General features: G+C 46.5%; 1 protein-coding gene across 1 annotated transcript in view; it reads left to right on the plus strand.

Annotated features, from left to right (window-relative positions):
• The window catches only part of LOC124555365, a 183,428-nt gene that overhangs the window by 135,286 nt on the left and 27,552 nt on the right, over window positions 1-20,590 (plus strand). The window contains exon 3 of the mRNA XM_047129255.1: window positions 14,436-14,578. Within this exon, the coding sequence (XP_046985211.1) occupies window positions 14,436-14,578 (143 nt within the window). The remainder of the gene's footprint in view (window positions 1-14,435; window positions 14,579-20,590) is intronic.

The raw sequence follows: 20,590 nt of genomic DNA on the forward strand, positions 1-20,590 counted from the left end.
AGTAAATAAAAAGAATGTAATCAAAATCGTGAAAGTGCATGTATCCAGTAATGTCTGATGAATCGGTGGAACACATATCTAATGATAATAATCACGGTGAAGTGTGTCACAAGAAATGAAAACGTCCCTTGACCATTCCTAGCTCCCCCTTCTTCCCCAAAAACTTGCCACCTCGATAGAAGGCGAAAGGATAAGGGGCACGATAAAATGTCACCCATCTAGTGCTCCATGGGGCAGTGAAATCGGTTCACGATTATGTGGAGGAATTCAGCCTTTTTGTCACATATGAGGCCTCTGTCTCTTCGTCTCAAGAGACACATGGAAATACACAGATGCTCTTGTGTTAAAGGTTGACAGTATTCCCGAAGCAATCTGTTGCTATTACAATGCATCTACCTAGTAGTCCGTTCTTTTCAACTTCCATCGCAGGAAATAGTAGACAATGAATCTCTCACCACGACCAGTAGTCAATCTTTTTTTTTTTTTTTTTTTTTTTTTTTTTTTTTTTTTTTTTTTTTTTTTTTTTTTTTTTTTTGACACTACACTATGCCCGGTGCGCTTATGGGGCTCCACGCCCCAGATGCCCTCGGCATCAAACTGTTGAGGCCAACTCAAGAACTAGTATGCCTTATGAACACAGGTCAGAGCGTACATTTCAGCACGAGATAATTTTCCACTTTTTTTCTCCTGCCGCCACAGACATGGCGAAGGGAGGTGGTCGTTGATTTGAAGTGTAACTATTTCTAGATCAGGATAAACCTGGTGCGCAGTGTCCGAAGGAAAAACACTAAATTGGATGCTCAGCGAGATAAACTGGACGATGTACGGTCAACTCGGTGTGTTTGAGTACCTACTATGCGTCCAGGAATTGGATAGATCACATCACGAAGATTCACCAAGCCGCATATGCGTCCGTTCAACTTTTCAGAACGACGACGAAATCTGCGTATTCTCTGGAGTGTAAAGATTCACTCTTAAACCGACGACTTGCTCAGAACCTAACAGCCATTCAGGTAACGAATACCAAATGGTGTCGGACGAGAGAAGATACACACAAGAATCCCTGAACTCCATAAATCGTTCCACGAAACCTTCAGTGATATAAGAGAGACTGAACAATTTCAGGACAGGGTGTAACGTGGCATATTAATGCTTGTAATGTTTCGCACTCTCCAGACCATGGTAAAGCACTTCCCTTGAACCACCAGAATCCAAGTTTCCGTAAGGTTTACGACTCCACCCCTTATGGTATATAACCATCCAGAAGTTACAATGAGGGACACCAGTTTTGAAATAAATACGAAATGAGTCTGATAGAAAGTGCGTAATGCCTAAGCAGGTGTAGATAGAGGGCAAATTAAAGTCTCTAAAGCATATAGAACTAGGAGAAAGGTAGATTCCGCCTCTAATAAAAAGAGGCCTCTGGTGTATAGACAAGCAGATGTATGAACATTAAGAACTCAGATGGCAAGCCAGTACTAAGAAAAGGGAAGTTCAAAGGTTGAAGCAATATGTAGAAGACTTACACAACCAATTCAAAACTGAACGCAATGTTATAGAAATGGGAGGGGAGGTAAATCATGACATGAGAGATGTGGTACTGCGAGAATGACTGGACAGAGGACTGAAAGACCTAAGTCGAGACTAGGTATCTGGAATAGACGACATTCCCTAAGGATGACTGACATTGTTGAGAAAAACACCACGTAAAAACTATTACACCTGGCATGCAGGATGTGTGAGACAGTGAAATACCCTGAGACTGAAAGAATAATGTAATAATCCCAGTTCCAAAGAAGGTAGGGTCTCTCGGGTATGAATATTACCTAGCCTTCAATTTCATAAGTCATGGCTTCAAAATACTGACACGTACTATTTACGGAAGAATGGGAAATCTGGTAGAAAGCGACTTCGGGGAAGATTAGTTTGGGGTGCGGAGTAATGTAGGAATACACACTACAGTACTGACCCAACGACTGCTTTTAGAAGACAGCTTAAAGAAAGGCAAGCCTGAGTTTACAGCAGTCATAGATTGAGAAATCTTTTTACAGCATTGACTAGAGTACTCTTCCCGAAATTCTTAAGGTAGCAGGCATAAAATAAAGAGCGCTAAAGCTTATTCCCGATTTTTACAGAAAGCAGGCTGAAATTTAGTGTGTCGGACAAGAAAGGCAATAGTTGGGAAAAGAGTGAGACAATGTTAGCCTATCAGCCACGTTGTTCAATCTGTACATCGTGTAAGCAGTAAAAGAAATTGACGTCGATTAAAAATAAACTAACTTTGATCGCTGATAGTTCCAATTCTATCAGATGGGAATAAACCTTTAATAGTAGTAGTGCAGAATGGTTAGTGTCTTGAAAAGAGGTTATTATATAAACAGTGATAATCACAAAACGACTGTTATGGAACGTAGACGAATTAAATCGGAAGATTCCGAGAGAAGTAGATTAGGAAATGAGACACAAAAAGTAGTCCCCAAGTTTTATTTGGGCAGCAAAGTGACTGATGATGGCCGAAGTAGAAAGGATGTAAAATGTAGACCGGCAGTAGCAAGTAAGCGTTTCTGAAAGAGATTTGTTATCATTGAATATAAATTTGTCTTAGGGAGTTTTTCGTGAAGGTATGTCTTAGAGTGTAGCCGTATACGGAAGTGAAACTAGGGCGATAAGCAACTGAGCCAAGAAGAGGAGCTTTCGAAATGTAGTGCTACAGAGGAATGCTGAAGATCAGGTGGGTAGATCAAGGAACACATAAGGTACACAGAGAGACGTACAAAGGATTGACTAGTGTGGAGAGCAGCAGCAGACCAGTCTTAGAACTGAGGACTGCTACGATGTCGACATGTATCGAGAGATTTCTTGCCCTCATTTTTGGAATCAAAGTTATCTGATTGTCACATCTGACCGATATGAAAGCACTCAAGGCGCTAGATATCTTACGTCCGTCAGTCAAAAGACATGTCGGACAGGCGCACAAACAGTCGACTTGGTCAACTTTAGGAGGATTGAAATGTCCCTGGTGGATTTGTTCCTCAGATGGCAGCCATTGGTTGGTCCACGTTCGGAAACACTGAACTTTCCATGCCGATCCATTGTGCTATTACTGCTTGTGTAAGACGACACAGTATTCCTCGCTTGCCTTTAGACTAGCAGGTTCGCCTCTTGTGCCACCTAGTAACTTCCGCGTCACGCAGGGATACTTTCGATCAGATAGTGTAGCCCTATCTTTACACAATACGTTGACTAAATGCGTTTCATTTGTTGAAAAGTGGGCAGTTTCAGAAATTCGTCAGTATCCGCCATCAGTTTTAGCTCACAAGACACATGGTGCAAAAGTTACAATACTCTGTATTAAGCTGGACCTTCTCCTTAAGCTGTTGGGGGCGGTTTAGATGTGTTAGTGACTCTCACTTCTTAAATAAAATGATCACTCAGCGACATTAATCTGTACTGCTATTTTACATTCCATTTCTTCTTCGTATTACCACACTGCATTATGAATTTAATAACTTTGAAGACATTTAATCGTCCCTCCCAAAGACGGCTTCGTCATTTCGCCTTCTTGTAGTTACAGTTGAAATTGCTCAACATTCATAGCATCACTATTACATCAATGTTAGTTTTCCAACGATGAAACTGGATGTTGCGGAGCGATCCCAACCAGTGACAGCACTATAAAAGGCGTTTTTTGAAATTGCCTCCCATTGCGTCACGTAAGTTTGAAATTTCGGTCAAAGGTGCCTACAACCTTCCTCTGTAACGGTGCAAAAGTGTGCCGCCCTCCCAAGTCACCCTCGGACTCGAGGACGCTTGAAAGAGCAAGGTGTTGACACATGCGAAAAAAAGGCCAGGACTCTAAAGTTCATGTGACGTGTAACGTGAGCTAGTGATGTTATATTAGCACCAAATTTCAGTTATTCTGCCCAGCGCCGCCGTGGACCTATCGCACGATGGGAATGTTGTCACGCCTTCTTTTGACAACTCTACGGTGGAGGTCAGAACCGCGACGCCCACTGTTGACATCACGTGGTTTTCTTATGGGTGGCCGAGGAAAACATTCCAGACACAACGCCGCTCAGAATCGACACGAAAAGCCTTAGGTTTTGGCATAAGACGTCAATGAAACCACCCCTTTCCTCCCCCCTGCGGGTCCGGGGTAAGAATAGGCCCGAGGTATTCCTGCCTGTCGTAATAGGCGACTAAAAATAGTTTCAACCGTTTCGGCCTTCCATGTGATGGTCCCCCTTGGGGTTTGACCTCCATTTTTCAAAATTCTACAGAAGTACGAGCCTTTTGGGGAAGGACGCCTTACGTGGTGTCTCACTGGTCCTCAGTGCAGGAAGACCTTGGCACTCAGCATTGTAACGGCGTTGTAACCACACCCGCTGTTCCTCAAATTGGGCCTAAACGCCTGATGGGTTGCACAAGTTGCGCCCATAGTGCATCCCCATCTGCACCTACGATCATGATGGACTTTCCATGGCACCTGAAATCCAGCATGGTAGCCAGCCCGTTGTGGTGGGTCGTCACGTACCCTCTTGGTTGTAGCCCCCTGACAACACAGGGATTGTACTGCCGATACCTGAGCTGCACCCTCCCCACGTCGGCCAAGGAGTGGATGCCCGTCTCCTTGGGGCATCTGGACTCCCGGCAATGGTCATCCTGCCAGGTGGCCCTTGCTGAGGCTGGGTGGCGCCTGTGGGGAGAGCCCCTGGTCGGAGTGGGTGGTATCGGGGCGGACGTTTCACAGATGAAACGTCATCATGTATCGGGTCGCTCTGCGGCCGAGTCTTTTAAAAAGAAAGGTACTGTCTCTGGTTCTGGTTCTCTTGCCCCTTCCCCCTTGGCCACTCCCTGGGAGGAAGGACAGGCCCGCCGGCTTGGGGCGATGTACTTCCCCCGCTATTTAGTCTGTTCTCGGACCGATGGGGGGACGTTCGCCACCTCCAAGCCTATGTTCTGTGTCCAGCACATCGAGGACATCTTCGGGGAAATCGAGGCTCTCAGTAAAATGCGTTCGGGGTCCGTTATTATAAAGACCACCTCTGCCACTTAGTCGGCGGCGCTCCAGGCGTGCGACCGACTAGGGGACATCCCAGTGTCCATTGTCCCACATCTGGCACTGAATAGGACGCAGGGGGTTATTTTTCATCGGGACCTCCTGCTGCAATCTGATGAGGAGCTCAGAGCCAACCTGGAGCGCCGAGGCGTGCATTTCGTCCTGCGAGTCCAGTGCGGCCCCAAAGACCGTCGCATCGACACCGGGGCCTTTATCCTCGCCTTCGAGGGGGACGTCCTCCCGGAGAAGGTAAAGGTGATGTGCTACCAGTGCGACGTGCGAACTTATGTCCCGCCTCCTATGATCTGCTTTCGGTGTTTGCGCTTTAGGCACATGTCGTCACGGTGTGAGGCAGAGCCCCTTTGTGGCGATTGTGGGTATCCTCTTCGTGAGGACCATACATGCACCCCACCACCTCGGTGCGTCAATTGTCCTGGCATCCACTCGCCTAGATCTTTAGACTGCCCCGCGTATCAGATGGAGAAGAAGATCCAAGAATTAAAAACTTGGGATCGCCTCTCTTATTCTGAGGCGAGGAAAAAGTATGACCACCTCCATCCCGTGACGTTGACAACTTCGTTTGCCTCGGTTGTGTCCACTCCTTCCACAGTATAATAACCCCTATCTGTCCCCCCTCCACCTCCTCACCCCATCTGGGGTCTATGCCTCCGCCTCCCAAATCCCTCCCTTCCAAATCATCCTCCCTCGCGGACCCTGCCCCCTCTGGCCCAGGGGCCACCCTTCCTCCTCCTCCTCCTCCTCCTCCTCCTCCTCCTCCTCCTCCTCCCCCCCCACCGCCACCTGAGAAGCGTTCCTCTTCTCAGGCGTCCATCGGGGAAACGTTCCAGATCCCGGCATCCGAGGTCCGGCGTTCGAAAACGGACCCCGCGCGTGAGGACGTTCTTCGGGTCCAGCCCACCATCCCCGTGCCTCATTGGACTTCTCAGAAGGCCTCCAAGAAGAAGTCTTTATCCCCCTCTTCACCCCAGCGCATTTCGTCTGACGCTCCATCCGCGAGTCGCTGCTCCCGGCCGTCCTCAGTTTCGCCGGGACGCTCTGCTGCCAGGCGCTCAGCTGGCCTCTCGTCGGCGAATGATGATGCCCCTCCTACTCAACCCGGGAAAGTGGCCGCAGCTGGCGACGACTCGATGGAACAGGATCCGCCTCCCGCCGGTTGTAGCGTTGTACCCTCGAAACCTGGCCCTCCGCGGCCGTCGAGGTGACCAGCTCTTCACCCGTTTCATTCCCCCTTTTTTCTGACTAGCGATGGCTTTGTTACATTGGAACATAAGAGGTATTCGATCTAATCGGGAGGAATTAAAACTGCTCCTCCGCCTGCACTGTCCGCTCGTCCTTGGTCTCCAGGAAACCAAGTTGCGCCCAACTGACCGTATTGCTTTTACCCACTATACCTCGGAGCGGTCTGACCTCACCCCTGTGGACAGTATTCCAGCTCATTGTGGGGTCATGTTGCTCGTTCGGGACGATGTCTATTACCATCCCATCCCATCCCATCCCATTGACCACCCCACTCCAAGCAATAGCTGTCCGTATTACTCTTTCTGCCTTTACTTTTTCCGTTTGTACCGTCTACACTCCATCGTCATTCGCAGTTAGTCGGGCTGACATGATGCACCTGATCGCTCAGCTTCCTCCGCCGTTTTTATTGTTTGGCGACTTTAATGCTAATCATCCCCTTTGGGGCTCTCCTGCATCCTGTCAGAGAGGCTCCCTCTTAGCGGATGTCTTCAACCATCTCAATCTTGTCTGCCTCAATACTGGCGCCCCGACTTTCCTCTCGGACTCTACTCATAACTACTCCCACTTGGACTTCTCGATCTGTTCTACCACTCTTGCCCGTCGGTTCGAGTGGTATGTCCATTCTGACACCTATTCGAGCGACCACTTCCCCCGTGTCGTTCGTCTCCTGCACCGCACCACACCCCATCCCCACGCCCTTCGAGCTGGAACATACCGAAACTGACTGGGGACTTTACTCCTCCCTGGCGACCTTTCCGGACCACGATTTTCTCAGTTGTGACAGTCAGGTCGAATACCTCACGGCTGTTATCATCAATGCTGCCGAACGTTCCATTCCTCGTACTACCTCTTCTTCACGTCGCGTTTCCGTCCCCTGGTGGAATGAGGCTTGTAGAGACGCTATCCGTGCTCGACGACGTGCTTTACGCACCTTTCGCCGCCATCCTACGTTGGCGAATTGTATTGGATACAAACGACTCTGAGCGCAATGCCGTAGAGTCATCAAAGACAGCAAAAGAGCTTGTTGGGCCTCTTTCACCAGCTCCTTTAACAGTTTTACTCCCTCTTCTGTCGTCTGGGGTGGCCTGCGCTGGCTGTCGGGCATTAAGTTTCACTCCTCAGTACCTGGCCTGACTTCAGGTAATGAGGTCCTTGTTGATCCTGTGGATGTCTCCAACGCCTTCGGCCGCTTTTTCGCGGAGGTTTCAAGCTCCGCCCATTACCACCCTGCCTTCCTTCCCAGGAAAGGGGCAGAAGAGGCTTGGCGACCTTCCTTCCGCTCGCTGAATCTGGAAACTTATAATGCCCCCTTTACTACGTGGGAACTCGAACGTGCACTTGCACTGTCCCGGTCCTCTGCTCCAGGGCCAGATGCCATTCACGTTCAGATGCTGGCCCACCTTTCTCTGGCAGGCAAAAGCTTCCTTCTTCGTACCTACAATCGCGTCTGGACCGAAGGTCAAGTCCCCATGCTTTGTCGTGACGCCGTCGTTGTTCCTATACCCAAACCCGGGAAGGATAGACACCTTCCTTCTAGTTACCGCCCCATTTCTCTTACAAGCTGTGTCTGTAAGGTGATGGAGCGCATGGTTAACGCTCGGTTAGTTTGGATTCTTGAATCTCGACGGCTACTTACCAATGTTCAATGCAGCTTTCGTCGCCGCCGCTCCGCTGTTGACCACCTTGTGACCTTGTCGACATTCATCATGAACAACTTTCTGCGAAAGCGCCGAACGGTAGCCGTGTTCTTCGATTTGGAGAAGGCTTATGATACCTGTTGGAGAGGAGGTATCCTCTGCACTATGCACAGGTGGGGTCTATGCGGTCGCCTGCCCCTTTTTATTGATTCCTTTTTAATGGATCGAAAGTTTAGGGTACGTGTGGGTTCCGTATTGTCCGACGTCATCCTCCAGGAGAACGGAGTGCCTCAGGGCTCCGTCTTGAGAGTAGCCCTTTTTGCCATAGCGATCAATCCAATTATGGATTGCATTCCACCTAATGTCTCAGACTATCTTTTTGTCGATGACTTCGCGATCTACTGCAGTGCCCAGAGAACATGCCTCCTGGAGCGCTGCCTTCAGCGTTGTCTAGACAGCCTATACTCATGGAGTGTGGCAAATGGCTTCCGATTCTCTGAAGAGAAGACGGTTTGCATCAACTTTTGGCGATATAAAGCGTTCCTTCTGCCATCCTTACATCTCGGTCCCGTTGTTCTCCCATTCGTGGAAACAACTAAGTTTCTAGGGCTCACACTGGACAGGAAACTTTGTTGGACTCCGCACGTCTCTTATTTGGCTGCCTGTTGTACACGTTCCCTTAATGTCCTCAGAGTTCTTAGTGGTTCATCTTGGGGAGCGGATCGCACTGTCCTGCTTCGCTTGTATCGGTCCATCGTCCGATCGAAGCTGGATTATGGGAGCCTCGTCTACTCGTCTGCTCGGCCATCCCTCTTACGCCGTCTGAACTCCATCCACCATTGCGGGTTACGTCTTGCGACCGGAGCATTCTACACTAGTCCCGTCGAGAGTCTTTATGCTGAAGCTGCCGAATTACCATTGACCTACTGGCGCGACGTACTGCTTTGTCGGTATGCCTGCCGGCTGTTGTCAATGCCCGACCACCCCTCTTATCAGTCCTCCTTCGCCGATTCTCTCGACCGTCAGTATGGGTTGTATGTGTCTGCCCTGCTGCCCCCTGGAGTCCGCTTTCGTCGCCTGCTTCGACAATTGGATTTTGCCCTTCCTACCACCTTCAGAGAGAGTGAGAGCCCGACACCACCGTGGCTCCAGGCTCCGGTTCATATTTATCTCGACCTCAGCTCACTCCCGAAGGAGGGTACTCCGGCTGCAGTGTATTGCTCACGGTTTGTCGAACTTCGTGCTCGACTTGCCGGTCACACCTTTATTTACACCGATGGCTCCAAAACTGACGATGGTGTCGGCTGTGCCTTTGTCGTCGGGGCCGGCACCTTTAAATACCGGCTCCTCGACCAGTGTTCCAGCTTTACGGCCGAGCTTTTTGCTCTCCATCAGGCCGTTCAGTATGCCCGCCGCCACCGCCATTCATCGTATGTGCTCTACTCTGATTCATTGAGTGCTCTTCAGAGCCTTGGAGCTCCATCTCCGGTCCATCCCTTGGTGCAACGGATCCAGCAGTCCCTCCATTCTTCTGCTGCTGATGGCTCTCCTGTCAGCTTTCTGTGGGTTCCCGGCCATGTAGGAGTGCCTGGGAATGAGGCTGCTGATGCTGCAGCCAAGGCTGCAGTCCTTTTGCCTCGGCCAGCCTCCCATTGTGTCCCGTCATCTGACATTAGTGGGGTTGTTTGTAGGAGGCTTGTGTCTTTGTGGTGGGATTCTTGGTCATCACTTCAAGGAAACAAACTCCGGGCAGTAAAACCGTTCCCAACTGCTTGGACAACCTCCTCCCGACCATCTCGGCGAGAAGAGGTCCTTCTGACCAGGTTGCGGATTGGGCATTGCCGGTTTAGCCACCACTACCTGCTCTCCGGTGACCCAGCCCTGCAGTGCCCTTCTGGTCATGCATTAACAGTGCGCCATGTTTTATTGTCGTGTCCCCGTTTTAGTCAATCTCGTGTTGTCCTGTCTCTGCCATCTACTTTACAGGATATTTTAGCTGATGACGCTCGAGCAGCTGCTCGTGTTCTTCGTTTCATTAATTTGACTGGCTTGTCCAATGACATCTAACTCCTTCACTTCTTTTATCTGCATCTTTGTAAGAACTTTCTGGTGTCCCCCCCCCCCCCCCCCCCCCCCTTGAGTTTTACTAGATTCTATGTGCTCTAACAATTGTGACTGGGCGCTAATGACCTCAGTAGTTGAGCGCCCTTAAACCCCAAACAAAAAAAAAACACCCTTTCCTTGTGGCGTTGATTCCCACTCATTTCGCGGTCGATTCGCGCGACAGTTCGCGCGACAGTTCGCGCGACAGTTCGCGCGACAGTTCGCGCGACAGTTCGCGCGACAGTTCGCGCGACAGTTCGCGCGACAGTTCGCGCGACAGTTCGCGCGACAGTTCGCGCGACAGTTCGCGCGACAGTTCGCGCGACAGTTCGCGCGACAGTTCGCGCGTTCTTCAACCTTTGACATTGCTGACACCCTCCGGCGTTTAAACCCGTCTGAGGGCATTATGGGACTGTAGCCCCCATTTAGTGTGTGATCGTATTCGTTTGGAGTGCAGTGAGATAGCAATTTTTGCTCTCATGAACAGCTTGGAACCACTAGGGACCGTTCATTACTGCTCGACGAAATTTGAATGTGAGAGCTTATACTTTTTCAGTTTTCGTATGTCACGACCTCCTGCGGCGTGATGCTGGGTGGATACGAAATTGAGACACACGTGAATGAAATGGCGAAGGGTCCCTCTAAGACACCCAGTTCAGCAACACCCTCGTTGACACCCTCCCACATTTACTGAGAATTTTAAAAATGTGCCTTTACAGAGAGAACCTGTGAAGTAATCGTAGCCATCTGCAGGCATGCAACTGGCATTGGAGCAGTGTCAAGCGGTTGCCTGACTGCAGCTGCCTACGTCTACTAACTGAGGCTGTTACCATATACAGACGAATACTTGAAACACCAGGTCGGATTTCGAAACGGCACACCAACGACGGACCAAATGCTCTTTCTCAGACAAGTAATTAAAGATGTAGGAATTTGATAAGAAGGCATAATCCGTATTTATAGTATTAAAGAAAGCCTATGATAGTGTCTACACAGAAAGCATATGGAGGATGATAGAAAAACCAAGAGTATTTTCGAAACTGATTAGACTATCCAGAATGTGCAGTTAAAAAACAAAGTGTAAAGCGAGGGTTGAAGAAGGGGAGTCGGAATGTTTTTCTTTGTGGGCAAGTGTCACATAGGGAAACTCTCAGCCTCTTTAATTTGATATTGGAAGAGGCGCTAAAACGAGCGTCATCCATCTTAAGAGGTGTAAATTTTGTGGCCAAGTGAATCTGTTTGCTTTGCCGATGAGGAGGAAGATGAACTAATACGTACTAAAGCGCTAACAAGGTAGGCATAGAAAGTGTCTGAGGGGTCTCTGGATCAATAAAGATAAAACAACGTATGGTTGTAACAAACAATGCAGAGGAAACGGAGGAAACTCCTTCAGTGTATGATACGGAATTTAATAAGACTAAGTCCTTAGCCGCGTGGTCTAAAGTGCCTTGCCACGGTTCTCGCGGCTCCCGCCGTAGGAAGATCGAGTCCTCTCTCGGGGATGGAAGTGTGTGTCTTAGCGTAAGTTAAAGTTAGATTAAGTAATGTGTAAGCTTACGGACCGATGACCTCAACAGTTTGGTCCCATAGGAACATACTACCACCACTTCTTTAAAGTCAGTACCGCCATTAGACTTTTTTATTTGCAGTGTTACATTTACACGATTACGATTTCGGCTTTAAAGTGCCATTATCAAGTGTTTTAATGTTATACAGTGCCTAAGAGGGCATACTGTCGTATTTAAAATAATGTATTTTAAATACGACAGTATGCCATCTTAGGCACTGTATATCATTAAAACATTTAAAGATCCATTATAAAGCCGAAATGATGATTGTGTAAATGTAACACTGCAAATAAAAAAGTCTAATGGCGATACTGACTTTAAAGAAATATTGTGACTGTGGCCCCACATTATGAAAAAAATTATACTACCACCACTACGTCCTACAGATGTCTAGGCAGTACTGTCAGTGCGAACAACAACACGGGGAAGGAAATCATGAACCAGATAAAATCTGCAGAGGTTTCTGTTGTAAATGGGCAAACTATTCAGTGGCATACGAACAAGACAATTGTGCGACTAGTATTAACGTATGGGTCTGAAATATGGTCACTAAGCGAGGAGGGAAAACATGACCTACCGAAACACGACGTTAAAAAAACTTTGGAAATTTGCAGAAAACGGAATTTTCAGAAGGAAAACAGAAATGCACACATTGTTTAGTGAACTAGACGTTACAGCTGTAAGAAAGAATCGATTGGTCGGGACATCTAACGAGAAAACCGGATGGTGAAGGCAGTGCTGGAAGGGAAGCCTTTGTAGACCAAAACAGAGGTGGATGGACGGAGCCAAGAAAAACCTGGAGCCTCCACGAGTGCATGGCCAGAAACAGAGAGCAATGGAAGAGGGTTCAGGGTGAGGCAATGAACTGACGTCGGCTGTTGTGGCGTAGTAGTAGTAGTAGTAGTAGTAGTAGTAGTAGTAGCAGAATAACAATGAGATAGTGTCAGTATGTACTCTTTGGGAATAGTAATGAATAAAACAGCTCACTTTATCATTTATTCCTTAGTTCACCATGAGTTATGGGACGGTAAATATTCATACCAATGAATCATGAGCAGAAAAACCTGTGATGAAGTAGTTTGAAAATATCTGCAGAAAAGTACCAACGTCAACGTCTGTTAGAAAAATTATACCCTCAAGAGGAAAAAATTTCACAAAGGGCTGGGATTCACAAACAAGTTTAGACCATGCGTCTCAGTCCATCTATGCAGTCATTTTGCAGTTACTTTATCGCTACCTTTTGAAAATATTGTGATCTAGTCATGTACTTGATACTTTAAAAATATTGAAAAAACTGTATTGCTTTTAATGATTTCTTTTGCCAGATTCCTTATTTTTTTAATTTCCGAGTTTAACGTAACTCAAAAGTATGTCTTAGTAGCGAATGTGATTTTCTGCAACAAATGTCATACTCATATTTTCAGTTTTAGGACCCTTCTTACACATGTATATACATCTTTAAAAAGTATGTTCGGACAAAGTCAAGGACAGTTAACGCAATTTGTACTTCTTAAACTTTTTGCAGTGCGCATCAGTACGAACTTAAATATGTTGTTAATAAAAGTCAACAAGTAATCACATTTGTTTTTTAATTTTTGTGGTGAGCATAGTGCTATCCCCTCGGTACTACACATTATGGAAAATGCGTTGGTACTGCTAAGGTTAATAGCTGATAAACACAGAGTTGAAAACGTGCAGAAACATGAGATGCATGTACGCGGATAGTGGGACTGCAGCGCGCTCAGAGAGCGACATCGGACACTTTAATAGCATTTTATCGCCACCTAACGAAGTACGGCTAATGAAGTTTGACACTCCATTTTCTGTTCTGTCTCGGAGAAAATGTGATCAAAAATGAGGTTCCCTAGAGGACGAATACAAAAATCTCTGCGCCACATTTTCCTTTACTTTTGAAATTATTATAAAAATATTTTTGTTTGGCTTTAATTACGAATTAGATAAATGTGGTGTTGCTGTTTCATTAAATGGCTCTGTGGAGCTGCCGCCCCCCCCCCCCCCCTCTCTCTCTCTCTCTCTCTCTCTCTCTCTCTCTCTCTCTCTCTCTCTCTCTCTCTCTCTCTCTCTCGTGTGTGTGTGTGTGTGTGTGTGTGTGTGTGTGTGTGTGTGTGTGTGTGTGTGTGTGTGTGTGCTTTCCGGCGATTTCAAGAACCCGTCTACGTATGTTCACGGGCACGCGTTCTCTCCAGAGACCCATTGTGTGCAAACTGCTACCGTAACAAGCGTGTGCAATAGGCTTGTATGTGCCATTGACAGTTTATGATGATGCATCCGGTCAACTGTGCAATTTATGGCTGCAGAATTGCTAGTGTATAATAATACCTAACCCAGGTCAGCACGGCAATTTAACGTTCAAATGGCGCTGAAAATGAGCCAAGAATGCAGCTGTATCGGCGGCTTCACGTTATGGAAAGGTTTGTTTGTGTGTTTGTGTGTTTTGTGTGTGTGTGACGCGCGCCCCAATTTTTAATTGTAGAATAATTAACGTCTGATAGAATGCAGACCTGGTGTGACTGTAACCAAAAATAAAACCCCAGTATTCTGTAATTAATTTCTGCCTAAGTGCTTGGCGCGGTTTAATGCTATAAAAACTTTAAATTGAAATATAAATGGACAGTACTAACATCGGGTACTTCAACAGCAAAGTGTTATGTTAAAGTGCAGTATGTTATGTTCAATTTCAACGAAAGAGATTTACAAAACTATGATACATTAGTGCCTTGTAGTGTTTGTTGCGATTCGTTTGCTCTAGTCTGCATATTAACCTGAGTCATCATTCACATTTTGCAGGGATCTGATGAATTCTTTGAATTGTGTCGACGTGTACACTCAACAGTGCATGACTAAGCTGCAGCGTGATCACTTCATGCACCTGTACTCTGGGACAGTAACAGTCACTAAGGAAATATGTCAGGATGGAAATTATAAAGAAGGTGAGTAACAGTTACAATACAGATTAACACTCAAATTATCTAAAATCTGTGCTGTTCGTAGCTTATTAGTATATGCAATGCGGTCTGTTCGTTCTCTTAGAAATGAAAATGTTCTTTTCCTAAGCGACGTTTCATTTTAAAGGTTTTTTGTTTTTGAATGTCTGCACATGTTTTCATAAGCTTCTGGTTGGATTCCTATATTTGCCAGCGACAGTCAAAATAGAAAGGTAAGTGGGGGTAAAAGTACGCATTTTTGGTTTCCTAAATATTTTTAATAATTTGCAACAGTATTATAAAAGTTATGCATGCAACCCGTAGATATATTGGTAACGTTGTGTAAAAGTTTGTCATCCATATGTTTTTATGGGACTAATAAAAGTTTTCCTAAAAAATAATTTTGTGTACTCTTACCCCATGCCGTTGGGTAAGAGTAAACAGGCTTGGGGGCAAGAGTACACAGTACATTCTTTTACAATGTAATAGAAATCGGGAAAGTAGAAAGAATCCAGACTTAGAATTTAACGGTATTTTCAGCAAACTGGTGAGCTGGCTGGATTGGGAACGTCCAATAATGAGGTGTAGGAGTACCGCATGTTCTAAGCCAAAATGACAAAAACCAGCGGGTGACCATATCTGCATCTCTATTAGCTCATCAGTTGGCTCGTTAACAACACTGACCATTCATATCCTACATCGTTACTGGTGACGATAAATGGTGTCTTTATGCTAACATAAAGAAAAAATAAGGGAATGGTTTAGCCCAAAGAAAGCAGCAGCTCCGCGTTCAGACCTGCGTGCATCCACAAAAGATGTTATGCATCTGGTGGAACAGCGACGGTGTGGAGTGCTACGAATTGTTTCCCTGAGGTGTAACGATCGCTGCCGAAATTTATTGTGCACAACTTAGACGTCTTGAAGACGCAATCCAAGAACAACGACCTGCAAGACTTGAAGTGATGATACTCCTTGATAACGCCAGCCCACTTTCCGCTAAAGAAACAAGAACACTATGCAGGAGTTTGGTTGGGAAATCATTCCACACCCACCTTAATCATCTGATCTTGCGCCCTCAAATTTTCACATTTTCCGCTGTGTCGAGCAACCTTCAAGCAACCTCCTTGGCGGGTGAAACTGCAATCCGAACCTCGCTCGATGAGTTCTACGCCTCAGAACCACGTGATTCTAGTCATGGAATCGGGAAGTTACTCCAACGTCGGCAGACCGCTGGAAGTAGTGGAGAATACACTATGTGATCAAAAGTATTCGGAAACCGCAAAAAACACATGTTTTTCACATTAGGTGCAATGTGCTGCCACCTACTGCCAGGTATTCCATATCAGCGACCTCAGTAGACATTAGACATCGTGAGAGAGCAGAGTAGCGCATTCCGCGGAACCCACGGACTCCGAACGTGGTCAGGTGATTGGGTGTCACTTATCATATGTCTGAACGCGAGATTTCCACACTAATAAACGTTCCTAGGTCCACTGTTTGCGATGTGATAGTGAAGTGGAAACTTGAAGGGACACGTACAGCACAAATGCGTACAGGCCGACCTCGTCTGCTGACTGACAGGCCGCCGACAGTTGAAGAGGGTCGTAATGTGTAATAGGCAGACATCTATCCAGATCATCACATAGGTATTTCAAACTGCATCAAGATTCACTACAAGTACTATGACAGTTAGGCGGGAGGTGAGAAAACTTGGATTGCATGGTCGAGCAGCTGCTCATAAGCCACACATCACGTTGGTAAATGCCAAACGACGCCTCGCTTCGTGTAAGGAGCGTAAACATTGGACGACTGAACATCGGAAAAATGTTCTGTGGAGTGAAGAATCACAGTACACAAAGTGACAGTCCGATGGCAGGGTATGGGTATGGCGAATTCCCGGTGAACGTCATCTGCCAGCATGTGTATTGCCAACAGTAAAAAACCGAGCGAGGTGGCGCAGTGGTTAGCACACTGGACTCGCATTCGGGAGGACGACGGTTCAATCCCGCGTCCGGCCATCCTGATTTAGGTTTTCCGTGATTTCCCTAAATCGCTCCAGGCAAATGGCGGGATGGTTCCTTTCAAAGGGCACGGCCGACTTCCTTCCCCATCCGCCCCTAATCCGATGAGACCGTTGACCTCGCTGTCTGGTCTCCTCCCCCAAAAACAAACCAACCAACCAACCAACAGTAAAATTCGGAGGCGGTGTTGTTGTGGTGTGATCGTGTTATTCATGAAGGGGGCTTGCACTCATTGTTGTTTTGGGTGGCACTATCACAGCACAGGCCTACAGTGATGTTTTAAGCACCATCATGCTTCCCACTGTTCAAGAGCAATTCGAGGATGTCGTTTGCATCTTTCAACACGATCGAACACCTGTTCATAGTGCACGGCCTGTGGCGGAGTGGTTACAGGACAATAAAATCCCTGTAGTGGACTGGCCTGCGCAGGGTCCTGACCTGAATCCTATAGAACACCTGTGGGATGTTTTGCAACGCCGGTTTCGTGCCAGGCATTACCGACCGACGTAGATACCTCTCCTCGGTGCAGCACTCCGTGAAGAATGGGCTGCCATTCCCCAAGAAACCTTCCAGCACCTGATTGAACTTACACCTCGGAGAGTGATAGGTGTCATCAAGGCTAAGGGTGGGCCAACACCATATTGAATTCCAGTATTACCGATGGAGGACGTCACGAACTTGTAAATCATTTCCAGCCAGGTGTCCGGATGCTTTTGATCACATAGTGTATATTATTGAGTCTTTGTTATATGTATCTGTTGTTTCTTAATCTCATGGAATAACGCCAAGAACTCATGCACCAACTCAATCCTTCTCTTTCTCTCTTTCGATCAACTAGGGACCACGTCAGTTAAACTTCTCCTGAGCTCTAACTGCTGCCCAATGTTCCTGCATTAGTTTCCGGCGTTGTTATTTCCTCTCATGCATCCACGCCTTCCTTTTCTTCAGCTTGGGTTTTCCTGGAAGCATTTCTGTGTGTAGTCTTTCCAGCGGATCACGCTCCTGGAAATCTTCAGGAGATATTTCCAGTTCTCGTAGATCTTTTCAACTTTGGTGAGCCATGTCCCTCTGATTTTCTTATCTTGAAAGTGGGTTCATAACATTTTAAATATACTTCCTGGACCCAATGTCACATGATCATAAAAGGCAATTTTTTCTTTTTTTCCGAATCTTGTCATTTACCTTCTTTGCGTGTCTTGTAATAGTTGATGGTTGTCACCTTCTGTATTAACTGTTTTCTTTTATGGGAACCAGAATTTTTCTCAGATTTTCTTTCTTTGGCCTAAAGTTTCTCCATTACACTTTTCTCGTCGATTGTAAGAGTCTCTGCCGCATATTGAGCCTCCGGTCGATTAGTAGTGCAGTAGTGTCTAATTTTGCGTTTAAGGATATAGATCTCATATTCCAGATGCTTTAATTTGGGAGGCCATGTTAGTGGGTGGCACGAAGACTACTTCCTCTGGCAGGTTAGACTCTACCCATTCACCTAAGTAATTAGTTTTCTGTTTGGTTAATTTTTTTCTTCTTCGTCTTGGCGACGATTCTGTTTGTCATGAAGTGCGTCGTTTCAAAGCAGATTTGAAGCGTAGCATTCGCTTCTTTCTTCTTCAGTTGGTTGTTGTGCTGCCGTAACCAGTGAGTCTGAAAACATCACTTGCTCCACCTGCATAGGCTAGACAGTCGACTGTAAGATTCATATACTTGTAGTCTGGCTTCCCCCATTTTCTATCCATGAATTGTTTCCCGCCAACTTGGAAACTCCTTCCTAAAACACAGTTAAAGAGCCGAGGCGATAGTCCTCCTTGTCTCATACCTGTCCTCATTTCAAAGGCTTCAGCCATCACTCCTTTGAACTCTTCCGTAGTTTCGTTGGTCGGGGTTTGTTTGGTAATCGCTCTTGCCTTGTTATGTAATCGAACACCGCCAACCCCCCCCCCCCCAAAAAAAAAAAAAATTGTTCTCATCCTCAACTCACATGCCTGTTAAGAATCTGTTGTTACCGTTAAGAAACCTCATTGTCACCTGCTTGCTTTGGCTTCGTACACATTGCCAGGCTGAAACAGTCACTTAGGTGTGTGTAAATTCTCAAACGGGTATCGGATGGATTTCGATTACAATGAAGCACGTCGTACGTAGTCAGTCAGACTTTAAAATAGCAAAATTGTATTAACAGCGTCTCACAGCATTAAACTCGACTAGCATTTGTTCTGTAATGAAGTCGACGTTGACTAGGCGTTACTTTAAACTTCCTTCACTTCATACAGATAGCGGTAGTTACTGTCGTGTCAGTTAGTAATAAAAAGAAACAGAAAAACGATGACTAAAAGTGAAAGCGACAACTGAAAAATGAAGGCGACGTTTATACTGACAGTCTGACATGAAAACCGCATTACTTTCATAAATTGAGACTTTACCAATCATCGGTGATTTATTTAAATCATCTGTTATGCTCACGTGTTAATGGAATTTGGTGTTTCAGAGGGTTGAATTAAGGGAGACTGCCCCACCGAAACATAACGCCATGCCACCGCAAATGCGTGTGCCCTACCCCAGTATACATTTTCGAAGTTGATTTTTTTTCATTCAAAACTATTTCGTGATACGCCATGAGGAACGGAATCAACAACTAAGCACTGTGCTCTGAAGCTTTCAGAGAGTATGAAGGGAGCTAATCCACATGTTTAGTGGTTTGTATCTTTGTGACGCGAGAAGCCTCTCGCACGTCACAGGTTGACACAGATGGTCGCAATCACGTGCGTACAGTTACAGTCCTCGTCGAGAATCTGTACTGTCCTTTTATGGCCCGTTCTAAAGTTATCGTGAAAAAAGTTAAAATTATTAAAATTTCGATATTTCGTTCTTCGTATCTTGGGCGCCGACAGAAGCGAAATGTAGGTTAAAAGTTTGCAGACGAGAAGAGTTATCACACCACCATTTACCGTTACTTCCAGTCTGAAGTACTTTAATAGTAATTGTGTGTGTGTGTGTGTGTGTGTGTGTGTGTGTGTGTGTGTGTGTGTGTGTGTGTGTGTGTGTAAGGGGGGGGGGGGGGCGGCGGCGGATAATATAAATTCACCATAAAGCTTATCCTGCCTGGATTCCTCTAGTGTTTACACAACGCCGCCTCCCAATTAGCGGCCAGACCAGCAATAATGGCTTTCCGCTGTACTGCTGAATCTTCCGTGGCTGGTATGACCCATATGACACTATAGACACATGAGGAGGAGGGGGAGTAATCTGAAGGACTCTTTCAGTGCCCCGCGGGTTGCTTATGAGATCACTTTCTGGCTTTCTCTTTCTGACAGAGCAGTTTCCTCAATTTACCAGACTCCATTACTTCCATAGCTACAGGTCACAACCACAAATCTGCTCCATTCCTGTTTTTCTGCTCATGTCTCCATAAAGACGTCTCTCTCTCTCTCTCTCTCTCTCTCTCTCTCTCTCTCTCTCTCTCTCTCTCTCTCTCTTTTTTCCCTTTCCTCCTCTCACTACCGTATCTCTGAAGGCCACCAAAATAATGTACAAAGCATGTTACTAATATTTTGTCATAGTGCACTGTTTTTCTCGCTATTGTCCACGTGCTGATTCGATGGTTAGTATTCAGAGATCAACGTTCACAACATAAATTACTTCAATTTCTCTGGCTATTGGCTTTTCACGGCTGGATCTTCCGAACTTCCCTACGTTATCCCCCTCCCTTCCAGCGACACAACTTCAGCCACCCAGAAACTTGAGGATACGGCAATGCAGAGTCCCCACAGCCATGTTGACTCGTTTGATAGCTGTCGGTAGGACTTCAGTTGATTTCAGCATAGAATGTGATCGCTTGCCATTCTTACGGTGTTTCCATTGCGCGTCGTGCACCTACACTGTAGGAGATTAGGTTCGTGGAAACAGTCATCCTGACGCAGCGAACTTGGAGTGTCCGCACCTACACAATATTGGGAAGCTGGGTCTCTACATCCCCTCCTCCTATCCCCCCCCCCCTCCCTTTTCC

The sequence above is a fragment of the Schistocerca americana genome, chromosome X (genome assembly GCF_021461395.2).
Source record: "Schistocerca americana isolate TAMUIC-IGC-003095 chromosome X, iqSchAmer2.1, whole genome shotgun sequence".
Taxonomy (NCBI): Eukaryota; Metazoa; Arthropoda; class Insecta; order Orthoptera; family Acrididae; genus Schistocerca; species Schistocerca americana.